Consider the following 12774-nt stretch of genomic DNA (forward strand, 5'->3'; position numbering starts at 1 on the left):
AAATTTCTGGCAGAGGGCAGGGATTACGTCGAAGAGACTCTTTATATGGTGGTGAAAAGTCTCTCCACTATGCTTGAATTCAAGTTGAAGATCCTCAAAAGATGAATTGTGAGAAAGCATCCATAAAAAGAAGGCCAACTTTTCCTCAACTTTAATCCTAGTATCACGTATCAATTTTTCCCATCTAAGGTAATTGGCCAAAGACTTGAAAATATGAGGCTCCATTCTAAATGCTACTTGACAATTCTTGATATGGCCTTCAAGTAATTCTCTAACGCGCTCCTCGCCTGTCAGCAAATATAAGTTGCGCGACCTTCTTTCTCTTCTTTTAGCAAGTTGATATAATGGAGGGAAAATAAGAAACATCATATCATCATCATCCTCGTCCTCCCTCTTCCTAATATGATCCCTTGTCATCATATTCATTGCAATACTAAAAAGAAAATATTGCTAGTTATTACTAGTCCATAGTATAACTTGCTAAAGGACAATGAAGTCAGGATACCTTCAAGCTGCTGTCTAAATTGTGTGAAGTCGGGTGTTGCAACTAAATCCCAGGATGGCGGTGGTTCACCCTCTCCTACTCTACACGGTGCAGCAACAATCTAAAAAAAATAAACATGTTTGAGACAAGCAGTGAATAATGATAAACCCTCAGAAAACATGTTCAGCACAAAAACAGTGAGGACCTTACCGGTGAGAAAGCCACGGTGAAAGGGGTGGACGCCGTCACAAAGTGTCTATACAGTGAAATCCAGACTGCAATAGACAAGGTCAAAATTTAGCCAATTGTAAGAAGTGTTAAGGAAATTTTATATGAACATTAGCTAGGTCACAGCCAATCCTTCCTTGTACGAATCATGAGTTTACTACTCGTGGTCCCTACATGCTGCTATTTAATACAGATCCAGTATGAACACTATCACATGATGAATAAACACAACATGAATATGTAAGAATTGCAATATTTAAGATCAGTACAGTACCTTAGGAGCTACTCTCAGATGGTTTAAGGCTCGTCAATCGAGAAGTTTGGGCGATTTATCAGCAGGGAGCTAGCATGTAATACAGATGGAAAGGAATTAGCTAAATTATGTTTCTAAATAACTTGCAAAAGTGACAGACTAACAGATATAAGGCGGCTAAATGAATTTTCCATTCAGAGTACACGTAGCCAGAAACTGAACCAAAAATGCAGAACACTGTATAATTGACTGTGTATACAACACCAGAATTTGTGTATACAGCAAAAGTAGCAACCATTTGGAATGAAACCATCAGGCAGCTACATATCAATCTTGTGACAAACCGATAATTGGTGCTGAGAGTTGAGAACCCTATAATTGTTTGCTAGTATATATTGATATAGATCAGAACTACTGTGCTAAAAAATGAATCCATGTAGTGCCAGGGATCGGTGTTAGGCTATTGCAACGCTCAAAGACTTGGGGAATTCAACTATAACAAACCAAATAGAGATCATACATTAATCAAGAACACTTCTCATTAAAAAGACATAAAGAACACCAGAATAGAGATACAATTATTTCATACAAGAAAGACATGGAAGAAACTACTCCGTATCAAATAGTGTTTAGTAAATCCATGTATATAGATACAATTGTTTCATACAACAAAACTATCTCTAACTACTGATAACATCCAAATCCAATCATCCAGAACCCATCCATGGTGGCCATGGTGACTTCTCCACCTACTTCTTCTCCTCTCTATAGAAAACTATCCCTAAATCCAATCATCAAGAAACTACAGGAGGAGGAGAGGGGAAGAAAGAGGAGGAGGGTCTTACGAGAAGTTGTCGGTTGGGGGAGAGGGCACCGGAGGTTGCAGCACTGGCACGGTCGAGCTCGCTCTCCTGGTCGTGCAAGAGTAGGAGCTTCAGGTCGCGCTGCCGCCTCTGCTTCTCCGGATTGTGGCGCCGCCGCCGCCGCTGCTAGGTCGCCACGAAGGAACGAGACGGGATCTTTTTTCGTTCGGTCGGGAAAGAAACCACGCGTGAGGAGACGATTGTTTTTAGCCCGGTCGATCCACGGGGTTTGGGGCGGTTTGGGCCGGGAATTAAGCCCGGTAGGGCGTAACCGAATGCAGAATTTTGGTGGGCTGGGATTATTCCCCCGCGGATGAGATCCCCATGGATCGGGCCCCAAACCCGGTCGGGCTGGGCACAACCGAACGAAGCCTGACGGGGACGTGGAACGCCTTCGCCTGCACGAGCGCTACCCCGTCGCATCTCTTCGCCGACCCGGTCCATCCGACGGACTCCCCACCCGGCTTCCCTCCCCAGGTAGCAGGTCGACCACGTCGGCGGGGATCCGAGGAGCCATCAAGTAAAATATAATCCTTGAGGGTGACGAGGTGGTGATGGCTAGAAGCGGAGGAGGAGGCGAGGTCGGCGACGCTCTCCTCATGAGACCATCCTTGGCGGCGAGAACTGGCGTTGCGTCCCAGGGCGGCGTCCGCGGGGACCGGCAGCGCCGCACCCCATGGCGGCGGCGGCGTGGACTGGGACATGGACGGGCAGGCCCGGAAGGGATCATGAGAGAGAGGAAGAGACCGAGTGGGTTCCGGTGGACAGGAGAGATTTCGGGAGAGGAGATACGGGAGAGAGGCTGGTGGGCGGCCGCGGCGACGCGTAGGACAGGAAGGAGCAGTGGCAAGCAGGCAGCAGGCCCGGCGAGACACGAGAAAAGAAAAGAGGTGAAAAACGATTCGGGAGTACGGGCGGTGGCACATAGATGTAATTTCTCTGAAGTTGACGGATGAGGGACGGACGCCAACTGCAAATTAAAGAATATAGCAGGTGTGCCCGCGCGTTGCTACGGGTCAACAAAATTACAAACTATTTATTTTTATTTTCTGTGTAGGCAACTCATGGCGCCGTCGAGGTCGGCATGCGGGTGTGGTGTCGTCGGTTGTAAGACAGAGCATGAGAAATCGTGAAAAAACTGGAGGAAAAGAAAATAACGAGCAGTGGCATATTGGTTGTAATTTTAACGAAGTTAACCTACGGTGGCGACGGTACCATCACCACCAACTCCAATTTAATATATTGGTATAGACTAGCAGGTGTGCCCGCGCGTTGCTACGGGTCAACAAAATCACAAACTACTTATTTTCATTTTCTGTGTAGGCAACTCATGGCGCCGTCGAGGTCGGCATGCGGGTGTGGTGGCGTCGGTTGTAAGACGGAGTAGGAGAAATCGTGAAAAAAATTGGAGGAAAAGAAAATAACGGGTAGTGGCATATTGGTTGTAATTTTAACGAAGTTAACCTACGGTGGCGACCTTTTTAACGAAGTTAAACTACGGTGGCGACCTTACGATTACCACAACCTCCAATTTAATATATTGGCATAGACTAGTGGAAATGGCCGTGCGCTGCCACGGCCACGCACACGATGGTCGTCATGAACACTTTGAAAGGTGATCGTGTGCATCAAGCTGCTAAACTTTGATGATAATTGAGCAGGGTATTGTCGTTGTCGTTCCACTTTTGTGCTGGCCAAAGGAACCAGTGGAAAATGTCAAATATGTTTAGGTATCTTACTAACATTTACCGTCGCAGGGGTGAGGCAAAGAGCAACGAAACAAACAAGCTCGGGAGAGTAGCAACCAAACAAACAACCCAAGTAACGATCACGTGCATCGGTTACTTGCAACTGCAGCCTAGTACCGTAATACTTGAGTACTCCCTCCGTCCCATATTAAGTGTCAAATATCACATGTATCTATACGTTTTTTAGCTATAGATACATCCATGTTTGGGAGAATTTGAGACACTTAATATGGGACGGAGGGAGTATAACAATTATGTTTCTATTAAAACTTTTGTTTGACTTTCTTTATACTTTATACTTTAGTACTCCCTCTATTCCAAAATATAACGTGCCCACGTATTTCAGGATTTTGCGTTGACAATCAATTAGACCAACAAAATGTGAATTATGTATTATAAAAGTTATACCATTGGAAACTTCTTTCAAATACGAATCTAGTGGTATAAGTTTTATAACTTATAATTCAAATTTTGTTGGTGTAATTGATGGTCAAAGTTCGACCTCGAAAGGCGTAGGCACGTTATATTTTGGAATGGAGGGAGTACTCTACTGGAACTTAAAAAGAGTCAGCTTGCCGACAGTAGAACAAAAACATCAACAATTGCGTCTATATTGTCTTTCTCAAAAAAAAAAGAAAACATCAACAATTTAAACTGGTAGTAGAAGCAAGAGCCCATGCATTATGTAAAAAGCAGTAGAAGCAAGAACATAAATCTGCTCCTTGTATATTAAAATTAGCCTAGCATGCAAAGTGAAGACACTTTGAGCAATCACTAAGAGTGTGTTTGTTAGGTCGGGTTGCCACGCAGGGCTAAGCCCACCTGATGCAAAAAAGAGCCCTCAGCCTGGCCGGGTTGTGAAGTAGAAAACGAGGTTCGCATGTGAGCCTGGCTGACTTGACTCGAAAAAAATCTCTCGCTCGGCCCCGCGTTAGGGCACCTCACGCACCCCTCCCATCCCCAAACGCTTCTTTCCCCCACCAACCTCCCCACCCGACCCAGTCGCCGCTCCCGCCGTCCCCGACCCCGCCGCCGCTCCTCCTTTCCCAAATCCCGCCGCCGCTCCTCCCATCCTCGTCCCCGACCCAGCCGCCGCTCCTGCCGACCTCGTCCCCGACCCCACCGTCGCTCCCGCCGTCCTCGTCCCTGACCTGGACTCCCGCCGACCAGGTCGACTCCCGCCGTCGTCTTCCCCGACCTCGACTCCCACTTGGCTGTTTTGGATTATTTGACGGAGCATAAGGGTAAAGGCCAACCAAATAACATCACAACTCATCATATCTCAACAGATACAGACTGCCAAACACATGTGAAAATTTCAGCGCAACTTGGCTAGGGTCAGCTTGTATGGGATGAGATGTGAATTCTGGATTGACCCGAGCTGCCAAACACACCCTAAAAATCACTCAGTTCTGCCTATTGAAGTGAATCTGCATCTCTCAATCAACCGACCAGCTCAGTAAAGTGAAAAACAGAATATGCATGCAGCCCCTAGTTGATTTTCACGAGCAACTGAAATTAACAGCAGATGCAACATTTTTTTTGAGGGAAGCAGATGCAACATTAATAGTACTACCACCTATCATTAGTTAACAATACTGAAATCGGTCTATCTTGTTTCCCACGAACCCTCTCCTAATTCAAAGCGAAAATCAGTATGGCTTTATGAAAAGAAAATTCTGCTGATTTTGGCCACAATACTTGTCCGTGTCCCTTGCTGCAAGGAAAAGAAAAATATTTAGAAGTAGCTGTGCACGTGCATTTGAATTTCCTGATGCATATAGGTCTTCTCGTTAAATTTACTAGAAGCAACACCCTCAAATATAGCAACTACAATCATGACATACTCTAAATCATGAAATTTGTTGAGGGGAATTGAGGATTATGGCATGGTAGGGGGGAATTGAATGGGAAATCAGAGGCGGTGCTCACCCATATTGAAAGGAAATTAAACTTCATCCGTCTCAATGCGCAGGGACTGGGAGTGACGTCGGAAGCTCTGTTCGGTGTTGAGCGGCATCAGCGGCAGTGGTGGGCGGCGGACGTGCGCCGTGCAGACTCACGGTGCATGAGGGCGGCATGGAACGGTGACACATCGGCGGCGGATCTCCACAGGCGAGGGCGAAGGTGTGGCGGTGGCTCCATGCGTGCGTCGGAGATGGCGGCTCCTGCCTTCATGGCGGCAACGACGGGCCGTCCATGGACCTTGGCCGGCGGAGGGTGGCAGCGACGCACGCAGGGAAAGGAGAAGGCGGTGTCCGCGTCTAGGGAGAGAGAAGGCGTCTTCTGCGTCCAGGTAGGGAGAGGGGCAATAGTCTGCCGTTGTCGGTGGCTTGAGGGAGGGCAGGAGGCGGCGAAGGCCATGGGGCTTGGGCGATGAGACTGGGGAGTCCTCGTGGTGCCAGTTCGTGAATTAGGATCACAAGAGAGAAATAACGGGTTGTTTTGCAAACGGTGGCGTTTTGTCTGTAATTTTCGTGAATTAAGTTTCTAGGGTGCGGGGGCATATTGTTTGTAATTTTGATGAAGTGACGTACCGCAGTCGTACCATCACCAGCAAGTTCAATTTAATAGATTGGTATAGATTATAGATTATAGATATAGATATGGATATAGATATAGATATGGATTAGTCATGTATATTTTTTGGTGTAAATGTATTAACACCCTCTGCCGATAGATATAAGACACACAAGTAACTCGAGATTTTACGTTGACTAGCAACTAAGCCAACTATATTTGACTTATTTAACACAAGTGAAAGACACAAGTTTTGCTTCTCATTGGGCCAAGGAATTGCCGCCCAAATGTTGTTTCCATGCCTATTGAATTCTGTGCTGCAGGTCCTAAAACTATTTGAGGTGTGTCAAGTTAATCCTAACTCTATCAAAGTGCATATTTGAATCATAATTCTTTGTAAGTTGTTCACGTGTGGTCCTATTTGAGTCCGAGCCGCTACTGACCGCCTATGTAGCAAGTTGACTACTGCCACACCGGCCAAGGTCGTTGAACGGGAGTTTTCCCGCCGTTCCTGTGGTATGTATTTTTTGCAGAAACCCCGTTATAAAAAAATGGAGATTGCAAGTGGCAAATTCTCTCTCATTCTTCTCTTTCTTCCTCCCGTTGCTTGAGCCGCTCGTCCCCAACTTCTCCCGACGGCCTTAGCTAAATCGAAAGAATCGGCACCGAGTACTTATCATATTGTGGCTGAGGATCACCAAGGAGACATCGCGAGGGCACCATCACATTGGAGCATCCCCAACGATGTGATGATAAGCCACCGCCTCACTGTCGGCCCTCTTCAAAGCTTGCCGGAGGGGAAACCCTGGAATCCCCCGCTGTGTCGGCTCTGCTCCGAGCGGAGTGGGGAGAATCGGGGGAAGGACCGCGGAATGAGTAGAATGGAAATGTTGGTCATATTTGCAATTTCTAGCGACCCGTCAGTTAGCTAGCGTGACAGTCAACTTGCCACTTGGCCGGTCAGCAGCGGCTCGGGGTCGAATATGACCACGCGCGAACAACTTACAAAGAATTAGTGTCCAAATATGCACTTTGATAGAGTTAGGGCTCACTTGACAGTTGACACACCTCTCATAGTTTTAGGATATGCGGTGCGTTTTTCTCTTATAGAAATAATCAGATGCACATCAAAACAACACTTTTACTACATCAGTTAAAATTTACGAGGTGCTTTTAGTTTTTATGATCTCCAATGCATCACTTTGAATATGATTTTGACTTGTATGTTCACAAAAGTAGTAGAAGGAGATATATCGTCAAAATAAATACAAAGATATTATCTGACATGTGCAATCCATATACTTCACATATATTCGAAGTTGTTAAATTCTTAGAGCGGTCATAACACACATATTTTTTATGCCTCGTACTTGTAGAATTAAGGAAGCATTTGAGCATTTGACGAGCACCACCTTCCCATTATTTATTTATTTTTGTAAAAGTAGGATCCGGAAGGATCCAGAGTTATTTAATAGTTGTAGCACAACTTACAACTAGACCCACTAAAAATCTAAAGTTACAGACAGGTCCTTAAACTTTGCAGAAAAGCCCCGAAACATGGATGGAAGAACGCAATCGGGTCCTTCTTCCCCAACCAGCGATCACCTCGCCATCACCGGGGACAACGCCACTTAGGAGGACGAAGCTGCCACGGAAAGCTTCCATGCATGGCCACCAGTTGGAAGAAGCACTGCCTCCTATACTGCCCCATGGCTAGAAGGAAAAGAAGTGGCCGCCCTTCGGCCTGAAGATGTCGCGACACGGTGGGAGTAGGCTACCGTCTGCCGGCACCGAAGCTCCTCCATGGTAGTCGACGGGGATCCCCGCCACCAGTCGCCGCCGGCCTTTGCTCGACCATGGCCACAGCCACCTCCCTAACGGCATCACGCCACGACCCGGCACTAAGCTGAAACCCTCTAAGGGAACCCTAGCTACAACAGGCTCCGGACTCCTCTGCCATCCCCTTCTAGACCGGCCTCGCCGACGGCAAGGGGATGAGATTGCACCGAGCCCCAGGCAATTTCTTGGAGGAGCTTGGTGAACAGTAGAGCGAGGGAGGGAAGGGGAAAGACTCGGCCACTTTTTCTGGCAAAAAGTTGGACCATTTCTCAATCTGTGCGTCTCATCCTTGCGCAGGGCCATGCTAATCTTCTTTGTATCGTTCCAATTTTATCGGATGCCCCCGAAGGAACAACAAGAAGAAAGCCACCAAATCCCCAGCAATCCTTTGCACGCGACCCAGTAAGCCCAGCCACAAACAATTCACGAGTGCCCTTTCGGGCAAAGAATGGACGGTTGGAACTCATTCCAAAAGGAAAAGTATACTTCCAACGGAAAAGGGAAGTATGCTGAATCTTTTTTTGTTGAGGGAGAAAAGTACACTGATAAAAGAAAAACGAGGAAAATGTACATATGCTCTAAACAATGTATGATTGAGGTACAGTACAGCCTAGCTGACCACTGATCCGATCCCATCCCACTTTGCACGTTCCGCACGCACCGCACCGCACCGCACCGCATCACACACACCAGCCCATGTTCAATTTTTCTTCTTTTTAACAGTGGCCATGTTCCGTTTGTTGACACACGCTCACTGGATCTGGCCATCCAAAGACGACTCTTCTCGTCCGTAATACTTTTCTTAAAACGGAACCCGACGATCCGCCGTCCAACCACCAAACATCTATGCCAACGGCAGTCCCATCACGCCTCCGCCACGTCATCAATCGCTCCTCATCCATTGGGCGAATCCGCTGTTTGGAATACACCTCGTCGCAGCGGATCAAGATATCCAGCGGAATTGGAAGACCCGGAATCGTACGAGCTGCCCCACACCCTCCCCGCGTGGCCCACTAGCGCGTACGCGGAAGCCGATCCACCAACCAAGGCCGATCGGACGGCCAGATCGTACGCACGGGAATGGCCCAGATCTCACAGCGGCGTAACAGCAAGGCACCATCCGGGAGAGACTGGCCCGAGCCCGACCCTATACACGGGAGGCGAAGATAAAAAGGCACGCATCCCAGAAACCCTAGCCCCTCGCTTATATTCCCCTCCCCCGCTGCGCCTCGCTCGTCCTCTCAAAGACCGGAAGGAGCGGAGCCGCCGAGTTTGGGAAGAGCCCCCATCGCCTCGCCTCCGCTTCCGAAGGGTGAGTTCTTCCGCCCATGGCCGTCTATCTTCGTTCTCGATTGTCTATTTGTGGCTGTCTGCGCGCGCGTTATATAGATCTGCCTGTCTGTTGTTCTGAGAGATCCATTTCCTTCGTTGCGTTCCGATCTGGCCGTAGTGTTTAGATCCGTACTCCCTTCCTCTCTGGTAAGGGGGATCTGCTGTTGTACTTCTCGTTGCTTGTTTTTATTTGTCAGATCTCTTTAGTTTCTTCGTAGATGCGTTCTTACTGTTGTGATCTGTGTAAGGATCTTTAGATCGTGGCGTTGGTTGGTAATTCGAGATCGTGAATTCATCACCCTTGCGGGTGGAAGTTGGGCATGTAGGAAAGGAGGTCGTGCCTTGGACTGTTAGATCTGATGTGTGATCTGACGGCAGGGTACCCCCCAAAAGACGAGAATTATTTTTCTCGGCTTAGATCTTTTGCCAACAGAGTCTGTACGCGTTAACATTTCAATGTTTTGCCTACACCCTTTTGTTTTACTTGCAAAGTAGAATTCCGTTTTGGCCATAACGGACACCTTTTGATGCAGCTGAGGCTTGTTTATGATCAGGTAGATACTTGTGTTTTAGATTAGTTTCGACCACTTTTACTTTGAACAAATAAACATCCTAGTTTAGAGTTTTCCCATCCTTTTGAGGCATCGCTTAATGGCAACATATTTGAACTTGGCATGGTGCACTGTGATGTTGACGCAGACAGTTGTATTTTACAAACCTTGTACTTGCGAACATAATTTTATTGCTGAACTATTGTTTTGAGCTATGTCACTATTTAACGCTATTTCAGTTTAGTCTTTTCTACCATGCTTATAGATATGTCGATGTTTGCACATCCTATTTCAGTGATTCACAAAGCCAAACTTGTTTTTGATTACACTTTGTACTTATGAGACTACCTTGTTAGTAGGGTTACTCCATCGGATTATCATGATGCATCAAGTTCTTAAATTCTATTTGCACTGCCAGTTAATGTTGTATTGGCTGTGAACTGCCTGTTCTCTAATATGTGCCCCACAACAAGTGTGGAGCCCCAACAAATATAGCAACCTCATGTTACAATTGTGCAGTTCCTTTGATCTGAAGAAAATGCATAACACTTCTCTTGATCTGTATGTTATGCTTTTTAACCAGTCTAATGGTGTGCTTAATGCTGCAGGACAGTACTCTTAGCCGGCGATGGACCAGGCTAACCAACCAACTGTTCTTCAGAAGTTTGGTGGACAGTTCCACCTTGGCTCCAGCTTTTCTGAAGGTGTACGTGCCCGTAACATGTGCCCTTCTGCCCCAGCTTATGAAAGGCGCTACACCACAAGCAACTACATGACCCAGAGCCATTTTGGCCCTGCAATGTCTGCCATCAATGTCCCGATGGTGTCGTCCTCTCCAATCTTTGCTAACGCACCAGCTGAGAAAGGTGTCAAGAGCTTTGCAATTGATTTCCTCATGGGAGGAGTGTCTGCTGCAGTTTCAAAGACTGCTGCTGCTCCCATTGAACGTGTGAAGCTTCTTATTCAGAACCAGGATGAGATGATCAAGGCTGGCAGGCTCTCTGAGCCATACAAGGGTATTGGGGACTGCTTTGGACGCACAATAAAGGATGAAGGTTTTGGCTCATTGTGGAGGGGGAACACTGCCAATGTGATCCGTTACTTCCCAACTCAGGTAGCCATCTTTAACTTTATGATTTTTCTTTCCAGATGTTGCATTACAGTGATAGAATATTTATTGTCTACACAAATATTTGAACATTGCATGACATGCTGGTATTTTAGTAAACAGCTTCACCGTGCCTTGTTAACATCTGTACAATGTGTTCATGTAATTAGCTGCTTATGTTAATCTGTTGGAATTTGTATGAGAAGAATAAATATGTTCTGGCATCTGTCAAGAAATTGTAGCTCACATGGTTTAAGTATTCTACTATGATATTGTTTCATATCCTAGGCCAACAATAATGATATTGTTTTATTGTTGCATTCTTCCCCTCGTATTTTCTTGTTCTAACTTGATTATCTATTTTTTTTAGGCCTTGAACTTTGCATTCAAGGATTACTTCAAGAGAATGTTCAACTTTAAGAAGGAAAAGGATGGTTATGGAAAGTGGTTTGCTGGTAACCTTGCTTCTGGTGGTGCTGCTGGTGCCTCTTCATTGTTCTTCGTGTACTCTCTTGATTATGCTAGGACAAGGCTGGCCAATGACGCAAAAGCATCCAAGGGTGGAGGTGAAAGGCAATTCAATGGCCTTGTGGATGTGTACCGCAAGACTCTCAAGTCAGATGGTATTGCTGGTCTTTACCGTGGTTTCAACATCTCCTGTGTTGGGATCATTGTCTACCGTGGTCTGTACTTTGGATTGTATGATTCTCTGAAGCCAGTTCTTCTCACTGGTTCTCTGCAGGTTTGTGCTAGCTTTTCTCTACAAGCAATTGTACTTTTGTTATCTCTTATTATCCCATTCTTATCCATCTTCATTTGTTTGTAGGACAACTTCTTTGCCAGCTTTGGTCTTGGTTGGCTTATCACCAACGGTGCAGGTCTTGCATCTTACCCCATTGATACTGTCCGCAGAAGGATGATGATGACCTCTGGTGAAGCTGTCAAGTACAAGAGCTCTTTCGATGCTTTCCAGCAGATTCTGAAGAAGGAGGGCCCCAAGTCCCTCTTCAAGGGTGCTGGTGCTAACATCCTCCGTGCCATTGCTGGCGCTGGTGTGCTCTCTGGCTATGACCAGCTCCAGATCATCTTCTTCGGGAAGAAGTATGGCTCAGGCGGTGCCTAAAGGGGGTGAAATGATGACGAACAAGAGTACTGTGTTCCCAGTCCTGCCCTTTCAGGATCTGGCGAACTTTATCTTTTTAACGTTGAAAGGCAATAATTTCTGTAGAGGGTGGATTTTCCCAACATTCGTTTTTGGTGGAGGTATCGAACTCCAAAAGTTGTCGTAGGTTTGCGGCATCAGTCTCCAAACATTTACTATCATAGGGTTGAGTTCGAGTATGTGCCCTGAATCGTAATCGGGCAATTTTCCTTCCATACATTGTTCTCGAATTGAATGAGTCCGGTTTATTGTCATATCTTTTGCTGGGAACTTAAACTCTAGTTTTGCCTGTCATTTGCTATTTGGTTATATGTGCTAGATCTGTTATTTGTCCTGTGGCTTGTCTTTGCCTAGATATCTGAGGCAACCTATGAGTTGCTTGAACTGCCAAGATTGTTTGTTTTGGGGTTAGTCGGGTTCTTAGCTCAATTACAGCTGCATAACTGTACTAACGATTTGTATTCGGTGGACTCGATCGTGTAATCGTGTTTTTCACTATTGTACTGTGGATTTGATCTAATTCCCCTAGTTCCAGTAGCTATTGGTATTATAACTCAGAAGAATACTAGCTCGTTAGCTACGGTTGAATCGTTGTAGTAGCTGTTCTGAGACAGTTAATTTAAGACGGAGGAGTAGTAAATTTGAACTAGATCTCCAGTAGAATCAATCGTCGTTGTAGTATCGTG

The 12774-nt window shown here is 46.2% G+C and overlaps 1 protein-coding gene, 1 long non-coding RNA gene and 1 other non-coding gene across 3 annotated transcripts; 1 reads left to right on the forward strand and 2 right to left on the reverse strand.

Moving 5' to 3' along the window:
* Window positions 1-476: 476 nt before the first annotated feature.
* LOC106865442 lies at window positions 477-1080 on the reverse strand. The gene is made up of 3 exons (XR_002965365.1): window positions 987-1080; window positions 695-759; window positions 477-605 (listed from the first exon to the last, which is right to left on the reverse strand). It is a non-coding gene; the product is annotated as an uncharacterized LOC106865442 (long non-coding RNA).
* A 7106-nt stretch (window positions 1081-8186) lies between these two features.
* LOC112272155 lies at window positions 8187-8288 on the reverse strand. Its single transcript, XR_002965850.1, has one exon. It is a non-coding gene; the product is annotated as a U6 spliceosomal RNA (small nuclear RNA).
* An 801-nt stretch (window positions 8289-9089) lies between these two features.
* On the forward strand, window positions 9090-12406 carry LOC104581321 (ADP,ATP carrier protein, mitochondrial). The gene is made up of 4 exons (XM_010237593.3): window positions 9090-9247; window positions 10427-10932; window positions 11297-11668; window positions 11753-12406. The coding sequence occupies exons 2-4, from the start codon at window positions 10447-10449 to the stop codon at window positions 12047-12049; spliced, it is 1155 nt and encodes a 384-aa protein (XP_010235895.1). The 5' UTR covers window positions 9090-9247; window positions 10427-10446; the 3' UTR covers window positions 12050-12406.
* The last annotated feature ends 368 nt before the right edge of the window (window positions 12407-12774 follow it).

The sequence above is a fragment of the Brachypodium distachyon genome, chromosome 3 (genome assembly GCF_000005505.3).
Source record: "Brachypodium distachyon strain Bd21 chromosome 3, Brachypodium_distachyon_v3.0, whole genome shotgun sequence".
NCBI classification, from domain to species: Eukaryota; Viridiplantae; Streptophyta; class Magnoliopsida; order Poales; family Poaceae; genus Brachypodium; species Brachypodium distachyon.